At 48.0% G+C, this 16,572-nt stretch overlaps 1 protein-coding gene and 1 long non-coding RNA gene across 4 annotated transcripts in view; one reads left to right on the forward strand and one right to left on the reverse strand.

Moving 5' to 3' along the window:
• Positions 1–16,572, reverse strand: part of CLCN4 (chloride voltage-gated channel 4) — a 79,100-nt gene that overhangs the window by 12,372 nt on the left and 50,156 nt on the right. For all 3 annotated transcript variants that reach the window (XM_067724321.1, XM_067724320.1, XM_067724319.1), the window contains 6 exons: positions 16,043–16,165; positions 9,441–9,647; positions 9,254–9,334; positions 7,736–8,281; positions 5,726–5,912; positions 4,806–5,204 (listed from right to left, as the gene is read on the reverse strand). In XM_067724321.1, the coding sequence (XP_067580422.1) occupies positions 4,806–5,204; positions 5,726–5,912; positions 7,736–8,281; positions 9,254–9,334; positions 9,441–9,647; positions 16,043–16,165 (1,543 nt within the window). The remainder of the gene's footprint in view (positions 1–4,805; positions 5,205–5,725; positions 5,913–7,735; positions 8,282–9,253; positions 9,335–9,440; positions 9,648–16,042; positions 16,166–16,572) is intronic.
• Positions 9,623–13,066, forward strand: LOC137217455 (uncharacterized). Its single transcript, XR_010940100.1, has 3 exons — positions 9,623–10,739; positions 11,377–11,481; positions 12,652–13,066. It is a non-coding gene; the product is annotated as an uncharacterized lncRNA (long non-coding RNA).

Below are 16,572 nucleotides of genomic sequence, written 5' to 3' on the forward strand. Positions count from 1 at the left end.
GAGCTATCCACTGCCAAACAAGAATCAAAGGCAACAGCTGGGGTCAGAGCCGGAGACCTGAGCAGCGCTCCTTGGTACTCCAAGAGTAGCAGCTGTGGCTCTCTCCAGAAGGGCTCTCTGTGAGGCCACTTTGGAGCTCTATTATAAAGACCTATCTTAAAGCCTTGATTGAACTTTGGGCATGGAGGTACGACGCACAGCCAAAAGCTGGTGAATGGAAGAATCAGCAAGAAAGCTCTCCTCATCTCTCTACTGGGGGAACCATCTACTCCCACTTTGGACAAGAAATCATCTGTCACCAAAATGCCTGCAACAAACTCCAGCACGAAAGTTCACAGAGGGCAGAGCCTGGCTGCTGTCATCGCTGTGCTCCCAGCTCCCGGGACAGCACCAGCACATGGTGGATGCTACACGAAATATTTCCTGTACGAAAGGGTAAACCAAGCCCTCACCCAGCACATGATCCAGGGCTATGAGAGTATAGGCTCCCAGACCCCAGGGACTCATGGGAACCTGTGTTAGAAAAGAAGCCAAAAAAAAAAAAAAAAAAAAGATAGCCCAACATTACATGTGTAAAAGGCCTAAAAGATAAGAAAAGCGCTAAATATTAACCAGAGCCTTCTACGGTGTTGAAAATGTGGGCACCTTGTTAATTTTCCCTTTGCTTCTGATTTCCCCAACATTCTGAGTATTACTTTTACTTTAAAAAATGTAATAAACTTCATTTTTGTTGTAAAGATCGTTTTTGTTACGTCTAAACTTTTGTTAGCCCCTAGACTTTTTAAAATTGTTGTTAGTATTGGTGGTCTGCTGTTCTATTCTACCACAACTACTATCAGTGGCTGCGGCTCCTGAAAAATGATGCACCTTTTACGAGCGCCTGTTAAGGTCATTCAACCTGACATTCCACTTGCTAGCAGCAGTAAGATCATAATGCCAGGTGCAGGGAGGGTAATAAGGAAAGTGTTCATAAAGTGAATTCCACAAACTATGATAGGCCAAGAAATTTTAAAAGACTGGAAATAATCACATATCCAGTAAGTGATTACAATGGCTTTAGAGCAATGGTTCTCAACTGGGAGTAATTCTGCCTCCACCCTCAGGGGACATTTGGCAATATCCGGAGACATTTTGGGGTCTCATAACTGGGGGGATGGGGTTGCTACTGGCCTCTAGTGGGTAGAGACCAGAGATGATCCCACAGTGCACACGACAGCCTCTATCAACAAAGAATGATCCAGCCCCAATGTTAATGGCTTTAAGGTTGAGAAACTCTAATCATGTTTTTAGGGAGGTAATACGCTATCATCCTGTTCGTTAAAAATGCTTCCATAGGGACTTCCCTGGTGGCGCACTGGTTAAGAATCTACCTGCCAATGCAGGGTACACGGGTTCGAGCCCTGGTCCGGGAACATCCCACATGCCGTGGAGCAACTGAGCCCGTGCACCACACAGCTGAGCCTGCGCTCTAGAGCCCACGAGCCACAACTACTGAGCCCACGTGCCACAACTACTGAGCCTGCGTGCCTAGAGCCCGTGCTCCACAACGAGAGAAACCACCTCAATGAGAAGCCAGCGCACCGCAACAAAGAGTAGCCCCCTCTCATTGCAACCAGAGAAAGCCCGCGTGCAGCAACGAAGACCCAACACAGCCAAAAATAAATTAATTAAAAAAAAAAAATAAGAAAAAAATGCTTCCATAGATAAACAACACGGTCCTACTGTATAGCACAGGGAACTATATTCAATATCCTGTGATAAACCATAACGGAAAAGAATATAAAAAAGTATGAATATATCTATAGGCATAACTGAATCACTTTGCTGTACAGCAGAAATTAACACAACATTGTAAATCCACTCTACTTCAGTAAAAAAGTCAAAATAAAAAAAATCTTTTTTAATTTTAAAAAAGTTTAGGCAGATGCCAGACATCAAAGGTTAAAAACATGCTTCCATAAAACAGACATAATTGACAAGAAAGGTTAAAATGGAAAATTAGAAGCAACTATAGTGGTGGTCAGTACAAAGGTGATGTGGTAAAAAAGTAAAAACTATTTAGAAGAAAAGGCAGATGATTTTCTGACAAGTTATAGTTTATAAGGCATGCAGAAGTCCCTCTGCATGTATTTTTTCATCCCCAGCAGAAAGAAGCAGATGCCACCACTGTTCTCCACGGCCTATCCCCATCATTAACAAACAGCTCTCCCAGGAAGAAACCTTTTTATCCCTAAAGAACCCGTCCAACAGATCTGACATGCATCTTGTTGTTCAGTTCTGGACATGGATCCCTTTCTGCAAGTGGGCCTCTTCCACATGCTGGAGAATCACCATCAAATCATCCACCAGGCGAAAAAAATGAGAGTTCCCTTAACTCTGGCCCATGACTCTAACTTTCCATCCCTTTAATCATCTTTGCGGCTTCCCACGGAGTCCTTTCTGGATCCAGCCTCACTTAACTGTGGAACTCAAGACTAGAGGAGCCTGAGCCTGCTGAGCACAGAAAGAGCCTCGTGTTTGCAGAGAGCACCAAGAGGTAAAGTCCCATCTACCAGGAACTTGAACAAGGGCCACATATGGCCCTACGTGTGAGTACGTGACGGTGAAAGGGCCACGTTTCCGAGGTGCTGTGACTAATGGCTCTCCAGCAAAGACAACAGCTATGGTTTGGCATTCCAGAGATAGACTGAAAATAAGACATTTTCAGCTTCACGGGAGCAACTGACACCTTTTTAAACATGACACGTGAGAAAACAATCTTTGCCTCACTTACTACTCTTTTCTTATCTTGGATCTATGTAAAATCTCTGCTCCTCAGTGCCCTGAAAGGGAAATTGGCATGGGATCGTTACTAGCTAAATGCTCACGTCCTATTTCTATATTCGCAAAGGGCGTCTAAGTCTGCAAATACAGGTAATGCATTTCTCCACCGGAGTACAGGACTTTTCTATATCCACGGAGCAGGAAAACAGCTTTTCAAACTGCTCACAGCCAAACACTCCTTGCTTTCCTGCAAACCATGTAAATGGCAGCTTCCACACTCTTATCGGTCTGATGGAAAGCATAAAGGTATTATTTACACCCCGTGTTGCCTCTTCAGACATTCCAAACATAGCTTCTAGGAGGGCACTGGGTTGGCAAGCTTAAATTTCTTCTCTAACCGGCTGATGACAATTACTGTTTCCCACTTGATTACAGTAATGGGTTTCAGCAAAATTAGTAAGCTCTCTCTTAGCAGGTGTGCCTGGAGCTACACAATAGGTAATGGATTCCGTGACATTTATTACTAGAGTGTTTAAATTTCAACCTTTGCTTAAAAGATTTTAAGGATTGAATAAATTTTTAAAGCCTGCTGATTACATTAATTTAAAACAAACCCAACCATACTATACAGCTTTTTTTAAAAAAATCTCATTATTTATAAGGCAATGGTCATGCCTAAAGGCACCTACCTGTTAAGCAACAGGACGTATAATAAAGAGAAGCATCATGGAGCACTTGAAGCACAAATGTACTTTCATGTCTAAAACATAAAATCAACTGTTGCTTTGGGGGAGGGAAATATGTTTGAGCAACAAGCTAAAATTAGAGGCTATATAGCTCATTTAAACTTATTTTTATAAAGCCTTTGATGAAGATACTTTAAAAACATTTTACAAGCTACTTAACATAGCGAAGAGGTTTTAGAAATTCAAAGGGAGAGCCTAAGAAATAGTTAACAAAGGGCAGGGATAAGCTAAGGTGTGTTCCCGGTGGGGCGTTCTACCATCATACCTGAAAAAGTCCCCCTGGCAAACTTCACAAATGTCGTGGAAGTACAGTCATCAAGGGCACACGTGAGCCATGTCGTGGGCCCCGGTGTACCGTGAGATGCAGGGGTGCTGAGCCGGCGCGCATTAGTGTTTACCATGCGCCGCGGATGCGCTCTGCGGCTCCCTGCCCCCGCTGCATCAGGAAGTCCGGAGGGAACACCCTGGGGGAGCCCCGCTAAGGCCTGCTGCCCCTCCCTCCTGGGCCTCCAAAGACTCACACCGGGCCTCTGCCTGTGGAATCCTCCTACGTCCCGCTCCCCTTCCAAGGCGCTCATCCCTGGGCCACCGGGAGCCCCGGGCTTCTCTGAGCCGCCCGTGTCGGGAACATCCAGCTGGGCATCATCCCCTCTCTGCTCTCCCAACTCAACAGCCTGCCCCTCAGCCCAGCTGATCCAGTTAGCGCACGAGGAGGAAAAGCATCCCACGGAACTGACTGCACCCACGTGGGTCTCTAACTGATGGCACCGGACATCGTGGCGAAGTGACGGGCTTGAGCGGCGCCGAGGGAGGCGTCTGAGGCAAAGGGCTCAGCATCTGAGCCGGTTAGCCTGCCTGGAAGTCTGTCTCTGCGAGCAGCTGGCCCGGCCAGCCCAAGCTCTCCCACCGCTTCCTGCTGAGCTTCGCCCAGCAAGTCCCTAAAAGGCGGAGCGCGTGTGTCCTAGCGGGAGCGGCCCAGGGGGCTGCTTGCAAATGTGGTGCTCGGTGTCCAGCCAAGAATGCCTCCGACAAGACACTGTCCCTCACGGTGTGACTTGGGGGCAGCAGCAGCAGCACTGACAGGGAGCTCGGGAGAAATGCAGAGTCTCGGGTCCCACCCCAGACCTACGGCATTCTGGCCAGACGCCCAGGTGAAACGGAATAAGCATTAAAGCGTGAGAGACCCTGGGCTGAAGCCCTCCGACCCTCGTGCACTCTGTCGAACCTCTTTGAGAATGTCGGGGCACAGAGCTGCTATTCGTCTCCGTGAAACGTGAGCCTCCCTGCTGTACTCACTTATGGCAGGAATCAGCTCCCTCCTCTGGGCGAACCCGATGAGGCGCTCCGAGTCCCTGGAGACGACCACGGGGAAGCCGTTGTAGTCGGTCTCCTTGATGAGCGTCTCCACGTCCTCGACGGTCATGCTGCCCTGGGTGAGCACGGACAGCGGCGGCTCCCCCCGCCTTGGCCGCATGACGTCAGTGGCCAGCGTGCGGTGGGTGAACTCGTCCTTCACGTCCAGGAACGGGTACCCATTTAAGTGGATGTGGGCCTCGTAGATGCCTTCCTTCCCAAAGGCATCAGCCACCCACTTGCTGGTCACGGCTGCTGCCATCAGGGGCACGATGTACTCGAGACCACCCGTCAATTCAAACATGATAACCACCAATGACACCGTCATCCTGGTAACTCCACCTGCAACCAAAGGGAGGAATGAAATTGCAGGACTCGACTCCACACCCACAAGAAGACATGAACTGTGGAAACCGAGAAGCCGGCTCTACCCTCCCGGCACCTGTTCTACTGAGACAGTCCAACACGGCGCCCAGGCTCGGACCTCTGGGCCAGAGGCCAGACTCGGTAAACACAGCCTTGCATCAGGAGCCGTAAGTCACATCTCCCTGAGGGGCTCTTCTCCCATGAGGGACAGCAAGTTGTCTATTCACCCAGGACCACACGCCTTGCTTTTTGGTGAGTGGAGCCTACTTGGGCTTTGCAGGTTTCTGACTCAGCAAGCATCGCTCTCTACCAGAACCCCTCGAGCTGGAAAATTGCAGAGACTATCCACTATTGTAGATGGTACAGCTGCAAGATGGTGGAGACCCCATCAGCCTGGGTCCCTGGATGACTGAGCAGAGAAAAGCCCTCTGCTACTCACATTACACACACACACACACACACACACACACACACACACACACACACACACACGGTACCTAGGCAGGCGGCAGCTCCCACCATGGCATAGAGCCCTGGGGTGACGCAGTCTGCTCCGGGCCTGCACCAATTCCTAAAGATGATCCAGTCGTGGTGATGGTAAGCCAGTTGCTCCACGCCAATTCCCACCATCCTGCCTGCCATGGCCCCCACAGCCATGCTGGGGATGAAGAGACCGGACGGGATCTGCGGGGAGCGCAGGGGAGAGAAGCATGAGGGAAGGGGGCCCCGTTCCCGCCGCCCCGCCGCCGGGAAACTCAGGCCCCCCTCGACGAGCTTGCATTTTGCTTCGGTCTTCAAAGGAGGGGCAACGCTTCGAAGCATGGGTCACCTGGGCAACCATGGGACCAGTGATTTCACCTGCTTGGTCGTATCTACTGTGACCTGGAGAAAATGCAATTTTACACTTTCATTTCCTCGCCTTCAAAAGCTGGCCTAGTTTGTCTGCTGTGGATAAAAGAATGATAAGCCCCACTGCAAATAACATTCAAACTGCACATCTGTCACTTGAGATACTCACCACTTTCTCTCTCTCCTCACATGTCATTCAGATTAGCTTTTAAAATTAAATGTCAAGCCACAGCATGAAAATGGAAAAGCAAGGCCTCAACTGTTCACAGGTCAAAGAAAGAAGCTAAAAGCATCAGTGTAGCTGCCCTGCATCTTCCAAAAACCTTGGCACGGGCTTACTGCCCTCTTGTATGTACAGTGGCCAAACACCTGTCAGAGAGAGATGGGGGGCAGGTCCGTCTTCCTAACAAAGTCCATTTTCCGAAAAGTATTCTGAATATTTTCAAGCCAGGCTAAATGCAGCAAAGAAACAGACCATGGAAACTGAAAGGCCTTGGTAATAGCGTATTTTATATTTTGCTGTATGAAAAACATGTTCATTTCTCTAGTGATCAGACATGTGCTGCAGAACAGACTTGACTCTGTTTGTGGAGACTGCATGTGACCGCCGATCCTGACCGGGAGCTGCATTTATGTCACCCCTACCCCACCCCCGCCCCCCAGCTGTCATCAACCTGAGGATGCAAGTGGATCTTTACCCAAATTCAAGTTAAGTTTGGATTCTCGGGTGTGATTTCCAGAGTGTGAGACATTCCTGAGGAAATTGTTCCTTTCTCAGCACCCCTTATCCCCCCATCATTTAATCCCCTGTACCTTCAAAGCAGGCTTCTCCCAGCAGGCACCAGAAGAAAATAAATCCCTTTGCATCAGAGACAGTCACCTGTTTAATAACGTTCATCCTTCCTTGTTCTTAAGGCAAAAATTCAGGTTTGTGTTTGACCACTGCACCCAAGTGCACAGCTTCTCAGACTTTTTTTAATATTTATTTTTATTTATTTATTTATTTATTTTGGCTGTGTCGGGTCTCAGTTGTGGTACGCAGGATCTTTCGTTGCTGCGCGCAGGCTTCTCTCTAGTTGTGGCATGGGGGCTCCAGATCGCGTGGGCTCTGTAGTCTGTGGCAGGCGGGCTTAGTTGCCCCTCGGCATGTGGAATCTTAGTTACCACTAGAGATTGAACCCATGTCGCCTGCATTGGAAGGCGGATTCTCAACCACTGGACCACCAGGGAAGTCCCTAGACTTTTGTTTTTTTTAATTCGTAAGAATACCACAAAAAGCAACAGTCATGGAATACAAGGGGGTTCTGAGGGGTTCCCAGCGTTCTGCTCCTGGCCCTGGGTGCTGGTCACACAAGTGTGTACGTTTTGTGAGAATTCACCAAGCTGTACACGTCTCCATATGAATGATATACTCCAAGCCTTAGCTTCTTCACTTGTAAAATGGGGTTATAAATCTCTATTCCATAGGCTTGCTGTTTATCAAAAGCGTTGTTTCTTGTTGATTAAAAGAATGTCAAGTGCCCTGCGCATGAGAACGTTCAGTAAAGGTCACCTCCCCTTTTCCCCTCGTCACAATCTTATTCTGGGGACTAGAGTGCTATCCCCAGAAGGATAGAGGTTGCCTCCCTCCCCTGACACCTTCCCTCCCCTTCACTTACCTTCATGCCAAAGGTAAATATGGTAATGACGATTTTGAAGATCAGTGCCAGGGCCAGCTGCCACATGGCCGTGTAAACCCCGACCCCGGCCGGGCGGTCAGGGATGTCGTCCACGGGTCGCGTCATGTTGGGGTCATTGATGTAGTCACAGAGCTGGGAGGACTCGAGGGCCCCGCAGTCATTGAAGAGCTCGGATATGAGCTCGCTCGTGCTGCGGCGCGTGTAGGGGTTGGGGTAGGCGACGATGGCAGTGATGGCGGTCACCGCAATGACCTCCAGCACCGGGTACTTCCCCAGCTTGGTGGTTTTGCGCCTCCTGCACCAGGCGATGTTGCAGCGGATGAAGAGGGTTCCCCACAAGCCCCCGAAGACCCCAAGCAGGATGAAGGGGAAGAGCTCGGCCATGTACCAGGGCGTGTGATACTCCACGTAGAAGAGGACGAGGCGGCTGTTCCCAAAGGGATTGATGGATCGCAGCGTGAAGGCTGCCACCAGGGCCGCAAAAAAGGACCGCCACAAGGTCTTTAAGGGAAAGTAGTAGCTGACCTGCGACCAACGAACAGGTGGAAAATCAGAGACTGGCGGAAGAAAGAGCTGCCCAGAGCCCCAGCCCCTGATCAGCAGCCACCTGCTGGCATCGGCCACAAAGTCACACTCAAGACCAAAGATGGGCACTTCCTCAACCTAGGTGTGAGTATGGCCCAAATGCACTAACAAAGATATTTAAAGGACTCTATGTCTAAAATTGGAACGGATACTAGTCAAGGTGTGTTTGAGCTATTTTTTAAGAGAAATGAGAACACTTCATCATAATTCTGTTTATGGCACAGAGACCCTCCTAAAAGAAAAGAAACCTCTGATTTGATTCTCCAGACAACAGATCATGGGTTGAAACCCCTGGCCCAGCAAACGTATCTGGAGGGCACATGAGTTAAGAACGGTTTGTACATTTTTAAATGGGTGGGGGAAGAGAGAATTATTTTGTGACATGTGAAATATTCAAAAGAACAAGACTTAGTGACAAGTGGTAATGATATAAAATCCAAACTTCAGCATCCATAGGGAAGGTCTTGTTGGAAGGCAGCCATGCCACGCACGCGCGTGTTGTCTGCGGCGCCTTCCACGCTACAAGGGCAGAGCCCAGTGGTTGCGACCGAGCCCTGAGACCCACAAAGCCTAAAATATTTGCTACCTGGCCCTTTACAGACAACGTGGGCCAACTGCTGGACTAGATCCGTTTGCGTTGCAAAACATAAAAATGCTTCATTGTGTTGTTTATGAAAACGAGAGAGGAGACTGCAAATCTCCCCCAGAAATCACACTGGCAAGTTTTCAACAGGACTCGAAAACACGTATTTCATGGCGAACACTGCGGCTCCTTAATGAGCTGCAGGAATCTCTCAATCCTCCTTCGCATCTAGTCCTCAGAGGGCTAGAGAGGGAAGCCTCCTGCCGCCCCGACCCCCCATGTGTTCCTCGGCGCTCAGAACCACGGGGCCCTCCAGAGCCCACGCTCACCTCTTCCAGACTGAAAAGCACACCCCCGATCGGAGCACCAAAGGCGACAGAGACCCCAGCAGCGGCCGCAGCTGACAGCACCTGCGAAGCAAAGAGCTCCCCGTCAGCCCGAGGCCTTTCCGGCAAATCAGCGGGTACTGGTGAGCCCGGAGAGGGTGGGAGGGCGCTTCATCCTGCACCTGCTCACCTCGCGCCTCTTGCCCTCGTTCTTGCTGTACTTGGAGAAGAGGCTGCTGAAGAAGTTGCCACAGCAGCATGCCACGTGCACCAGCGGCCCTTCCTTGCCAAGGCTCAGGCCCGAGGACACCACCAGCACCAGGGTGACAGTCTTGATCAGCAGGGTCCACTTGCCCAAGTAGCCCCTGATGATGAAGCCACTCAGGATGGTCTTTATCTGAAACACAGGATGGAGAACGATAGGGAGTGAGCCGCTTCAGCGCCACGGCTAGCAAAGTAACCTCTCCCTCCTCTGAGGAGCATCTTTCAAACTGAGATTCACTAAATCATATGGAGGACAGGCTGCTTTAGTTGTTAATTTAGCTATAATTTTATATTGAGAATTTATATTAACGCCTAATTTTATATATTAATGGAACCCTGAAACAATTTCAATGCATAGTAAATCTTAATAATTCCGAGAGTAATGAGAGATCATAACGAGGACTGAGTAATTATCAGAGTCTCATTTTATTTATGGCATTTATCCTGTGCATTTTACCCTCCGTTGTGTTGAAAATTGATTTTAACTGTTCTGTATCTATTGATTTTAACTGTTAATTTTTCACTACTGAAAGATGGCCAGGATAAAGGGACATCTGGCTGGCTATGTGACAAAGCAAATACAACAAAATATCAATTGAACTTTAGATCAGGGCCGGCAAACTATGGCCCATGGGCCAAATCCAGCCCACGGCCTGTTGTGTATGACACACGAGCTAAGAGGGCTTTTAATGTTTTTAAATGTAATATGTAAACAAGACTACCGGTCTTTTAGTGAGAATAGTTCCTCAATTTTGCCTCTTGACTCACAAAGCCCAAAATATTGACTCTCTGCCCTTTATCGGAAAAGTCTGCCAACCCCTGATGCAGGCCAGGGGTATATGGGTGCTCAATTATTTCGACTTTCCTGTATGTTTGAAAATATTCTTAATACAATATTGGAAAAAGAAGATGCTCAACATTCTAATAACGCATCTCTGGGGGATGTAAGGGTATCTGGATCCACGGCAACCCCTTCCCTTCCGTTGAATCTTGCCCCCTGGTACTGAAAAGTACTTTGACTACAGGTGGAGCTGCCTCGTGCTCCACTTTCAGACCTGCAACTGTTTTGTAAATGCCAAATAATGGCTTTCTCCCTAAATGTGCATGTGAATTTGCATAACGCTTTTAGAATTCAACGGGGTGCCAATCTCAGTGATTAACTTCATCTACTGGAGTCCTCTTCCCCAAAACAGGGTTCTTCTGGATACGGAAGCATCACCAATGGGTAAGAAACATTTTACCTTCAACCTCTCCTGCGACTGGCTGAAATGGAGTGAATGTTTACTGCCCAGCTAGCAATTTACAAGCCTGTAATCAGAGATTTATTAGACAGTGAGTGAGTCAGCTAATGAAATTCTTGGTCAGTATCCGTTTTCCCATTGTATAATACATAATGGGACAGTCTCAGCTCTTGTCACCGTCAGGATGTTTACATAACATCAAAGAGCCTCCTAGTGGGCGCCAAGAAATCAGTTTCTCAAATAGCTATTACTGTCCTCCACCGGCGCTCTGTGGCATCACCTGGAGAATTAGGCACCAGTGAGGACGAGTTATCCCCCCACCCCGAGATCTGATGTAACTCGTCTGAGGTGTATCCTGGGCATAGGAGGTTTACAGCCTCCCCAGGTGATTCTAAAATGCAGTCCAGTAGAGAAGCACTGCTCTCGTCCTGAGAAGAGCAGTACAGGTATTCCTAATTACTCAATATTTAAGGGAGGTCCTGAAACACTCTTTGGCATCATGTCACCTGTGATGATTTGGAGAGGGTCGTGAAGTGAACTAACCCTAGCAATTTTACAGGGGTGTGACTGGACCATTTCCATCTCAGGAATTCTTGATAGAGATCTGTTTCTTAATTCAAGGAGGAAGACCAACAGTGAGCGAGCGTGTGGGCATCCGTTCGAAAGAACTCACTAAGGTCCTTCCTAGAGAACACGAGTGAGGTCTTCCAGCTCTACACTCAGATGGTATTTCTTGAACTAGCCTTTAACTAAAGGCAGACAAACTAGCGGTGGTTAAACTGGTCTTTAACTAGTGCTAGTGGGCCTATTTGAGCCTGTGCTCTGGGGATCTCAGATCCCTTTACTTAAGGGACGTTTTAGTATGCCTGCCACAATCCTGCCCTTTTGTGTTGCCTAGAATAAAATTATCTATAATTTTTTGTCAGTTAGTTAATGTGGATTTGGACCCCAGGGTACAGTTGAAGAGCGTAATACCATTTAGAAAATTACAAGCATCTAAATTACCTGAGCCTTTGCCAGCCATGACATGTGGTGAATTGAACAATGTAAGAGGTATTTTGTAATTCTCTAAAATGACTTTATAAAATTGTCATGATCAAATTAGGGACTAAAGAAGGCAAATTCATTCCCAGTAGATGCCAAAATCCAATCGCTTGCTTTAATTTGGATCAACAGAGACTGCGTCAAGCAGGGCTTTAGGGCGATGTATTGCAGCACATTTGTGACTTGATGGTGGTACCTTTAAAACCTCTCTGGCAAATAAATATTTGTGAGAGAGTTCACATTGTATAGAACTGAAACATCAACTCAAAGTAAGTTCTAGGGGGGCATGATTACTTTTTTTTTTTCTTTATTTTATTTATTTGGCTGCGTTGGGTCTTCGTTGCTGCGTGCGGGCTTTCTCTAGTTGCGGCAAGCGGGGGTTACTCTTTGTTGCGGTGCGCGGGCTTCTCATTGCTGTGGCTTCTCTTGTTGCGGAGCATGGGTTCTAGGCGCATGGGCTTCAGTAGTTGTGGCACGCGGGCTCAGTAGTTGTGGCTCGCGGGCTCTAGAGCACAGGCTCAGTAGTTGTGGTGCACGGGCTTAGCTGCTCCGCGGCATGTGGGATCTTCCCGGACCAGGGCTCGAACCCGTGTACCCTGCATTGGCAGGTAGATTCTTAACCACTGCACCAGCAGGCAAGTCCCTAGGAGGACATGATTTCTTATACGGTCCACAGTGGTTCTATGAATGAAGCAGATAGTAGTAGAGTCATCCTTGCCCAGTTCGCTCTAAGTTCTGAAGCCCAAGAACTAGTGTGCACTTTTAAATGTGCTTTGTAGAGCTAATACAAGAGCATTTATTACACAGAAAAGAAATGGTCTCTAAATTTGTATTTTTTTTAATGTTTCAAAGGAGTTTTTGACACTGGCTGGGACCTGGGACCCTTTGCTGCAGTGCTGCAGTGCTTGCACCTGGACAAACACCTAGCAACAAAATACAAAGAAAGTATAAGGGACTAAAAGTAACTGCATGCATGCCCAGTTGGGGCAAATTCTGGACAACAAGGTACAAAGAGACCAAAAAGCCCCACTGCCACTTCTGAAGAGCCGGGAGCAAAAGCAGGGCACTGCGCATGCCCCCTGCACTCAACACCACCAAAGGGGTGGGCAGACCCCCTAAGCCTCCCCTCCGGCCGGACCCCTGGACACACCCCTCCCCTCACCGCATATCAGGAACCAGCTCGCCCTGCCCCCCAGCAAGTAGGCCAGCAAGGGCACCTGTACTTGTTCTCCCTCCCCGCCTGCTGCAGCTCGGGCCCCAATAAAGCCTTGCCTGAATTTCTTGCCTGGCCTCTGATCACTTTCTATTGATTAAGGAGGTCAAGAACCCTGGTCAGTAACACTGTCATCCAAAGTAATCTAAATGTTTCAGAAGCAAACATTATAAAGGATGAGTGATTTTTTTTTTTTTTTTGCAGTACGCAGGCCTCTCACTGCTGTGGCCTCTCCCATTGTGGAGCACAGGCTCCGGACGCGCTGGCTCAACAGCCATGGCTCACGGGCCCAGCTGCTCCCCGGCATGTGGGATCTTCCCGGACCGGGACACGAACCCGCGTCCCCTGCATCGGCAGGCGGACTCTCAACCACTGCGCCACCAGGGAAGCCCGGATGAGTGATTTTTAAACTGTTCAGAAGTGCACTGCATTCAAAGTTTGTTCCGACACTGCCGATCACCTCCTACGATGGGAAGTTTATTTTCTAAAGATCTCATTTAGTATCTTTCCTGAAGTGAAGAATAGCCCTGTATCTCAAACTGAGTAGAGCTGTTTGCATGGTCCGTTGGGTTTTAACTGGAAGGACATCCTTTATATCCAGGAACTACTTATTTGCACTTACTTTTCACTCTGCCCCTCTCCTCCAAGAACTGGGGTAGGTATTGCACCCTTAGGTTAGGAATTTCAAGCTCTACTATAATAACAGGGAAAATTTTCTACTACTGAGTCATAATAACCAAAGCTTAATTATGAAATCTCCATTGGGCTCCTGGTACTTGAAAAGATTATTGTGAACTCTTTTATAAATAGAGACATGAACCTGTTACATATTATATACGGCTGAAAGCATGTTCATGTACCCACTACCAAGTTTAGGACAGAAGAGCAGGTACCTTTGAAAGCCCTGTTTGCTTCCTCAGTGGAACCTTCCTCCTCCCGCCTCCAATCATTCCCTTGCCTTTCTTTATAGCTTTAGCACATATGTATATCACTATACAGTATGCTTGTTTCATTTTGGCTGTTTTAGGGACTCTACATAAATAGATTCATACTTTATTTAGATATTCTTCTGCAACTTACTTTTTTCACTTGATACCGCTTTTATGAGTTTTATCCATGTCAGTGTGTTCCTTGTGCTTTGTCACACGGGAAACAATGCTCAACTCAGTAGTTTATTCCTTTTGAGTTCAGCTGTCACAAATAAAGATGCCCGCTTTGGACGAAGACCAGGTCCAGCCAGCCCCTCCCAGATAGAGTTCCCTGTCTGTCTAAGAGCTGAGCCACGCACCTCTGGTTCTTGGAAGGGGAAGATGGGATTGCCCCCACATCTTTTATTGCTGCTTTAAATTCCCCACCAGTTCCCCACTGGCCATCTCCTTATTTTGATAGGCGGCTGGAGTCCAAAAGTGCGTGCTGTTGGGCATTGCGATCAGAAACCGAGATGCCAACAGTCATCTGTTCTTTTTAGTGTCCCGGGTGCCTTCGGTCTTCGATATCCAATAAAACGCAGTCAGTTCTGCCTGAACACTTGTTTGGAAAACCCAAATTTGTTCCAGTGTGATTCATGCAGTCAGGGCAGAACTTGAGCATAATGCCAATTTCGCATCTGTTTCTGCACAATTTCATCTGGGAGAAACACAAGGCGGAAAACTGCAGCTGCGAATCGAGCCGTGCAGGGCTACACAAAATGCACACAGGCACACGTCTCAGACGACTCCCAGCTCACGCATGCACTAGGGGAGTATTCACACATTTCTTAACCATTTAACGTGTGTCTAACTCTGCTACTGCTTTTATGAAGTTCCCGTCTTTTTCATGTGTCACCAGTGAAGTTTCTGAGTGCTGTGCCCCTCGCCCCATCTTCCCCACAAGCTCTGTGGTTTTGATGATGCAGTTTTGTGATTTTTAGGAATGCATATGGTGCCTTAGAGCAGCAGTGGCTGTACCGAGGAAACAGGATGGTATTGCAGCTTATTTTTCAGGCTCCTGCAGCAACACGCTCATATAAACCATCCAAAGTTCAGCATGAAATAGTCTTTTTTTTTTTTAATCTTTTCCTGGATCAAGACAATGTTGAGCTTTCCTTTCGATGATCCTTTAATTACCCCAGCCCTTTGCATGAACTGCCCAGACCAGCGGCGGTGCTGGCGACACCACCAAAGAGTGTGGGTGCACTGCCATGACCGCTCACATCTTTATCAACTCGGCATCTCCACCGTCTATGGGCGCTGCTGAAGCACCGACTTGAAGGTGAATGGAACAGCAATGATTAGAATGATCATCTAAGTGCTTTTAAAATGATTTCTGGCTAAAAGTTTTACTATGTGGGCTTTTCGGGAATTTGCTCAAGCATCGTTATTCTAACCCAGCAGATCTCCTTGGTTTGAAGTTTGGTCTTGGGCATTCCTCCTGGTCGATGAGGTCACTTCCCTCATACTCTGGTTACAAGAAAGTGCTGAAAAATATTTATAAGAACTCTAAACTCACAAGGGTGCATTCACGGCGCATGTACTGAACGTGGAATTCATTTTTTAAAGATTGCTATTACCCTGTCACCAGAAGAGCAAAACGTGGCGAGGGAGTTTACTCATCAGTAAGCTTTCTGAGCAGTAAACCTCCACCGTTGTCCTCTTTCACGTTCCATCATAGACGCACTTATGAGTTACTAGAGTGCCACGTTTGTGTGTGTGGTTGATGGACTCTGACTCCACAGGCTTTAAGAGTTATGCCTGGTTTGTAAAGACAAGAATTTAAGCAGCTGAGAAGCAACAGAGCATAAAGCCAGACAGCTGGATTCGACTCCCAGCTCACCGGCTTAGTGACCTTGGGCAAGTTACTTAACCTCTCTGTGCTTCAGTTTCCCCAACCGTCAAATGAAGAATAACAGTACCTACCTCATAGGCTCCCTGTGAGGACTAAATGAGTGAACAGATGTCCAATGCTTGGAACCGTGCTTAGCACAGAAGTACCACGTAAACATTTGCTATTCTTATTATTGGCACAAAAGAAATTCATTCAGCCCCCACTCACCTCGGGTATACCAGAGCCACAGGCGTATGGTGCAAATACTCGTACCAGGGAGACGGCCAAAAACGCAAACAGCAACGCCCACAGGATGTACATTAGGTAATTCAAAATGTAAGCGCTGGCACCCTAAACAAGACACAGAACAAGAAAGAACACGTGAGCCACCGCAGAACCGAGCGACGCACCTGCCCCTCCGCCAGGCAGCTTCTCTCCGGGTCCTGTGTCAGCGAAGAGGCAGGGTTGGCTTTATCAGCTGCTGCTATTGCTACAGTCGGTTCACACACACAGCGCTGGCTGCTTCTCTGGGAGCTGTGTACACACACCTTCTACCAGGTGAGATCTCAGCAGTCATAGAAACTGTGAATGAGGCTTGGTTTTAATGGCTCCGGGCCCTCAAGTTAATGAAAGGTGTAAGAGAAAATTCTGCCTTCGAGCCCCGGGAAGGTTTGTTTGGTCTCGTGTATGGTGGATCAGCCTCTTTGCTTTCATGAAGGCCACATCCGTGCCGCAGCACGCAGCTGCCCTGCCAATGA

Source organism: Pseudorca crassidens, chromosome X (genome assembly GCF_039906515.1).
Source record: "Pseudorca crassidens isolate mPseCra1 chromosome X, mPseCra1.hap1, whole genome shotgun sequence".
NCBI lineage: Eukaryota > Metazoa > Chordata > Mammalia > Artiodactyla > Delphinidae > Pseudorca > Pseudorca crassidens.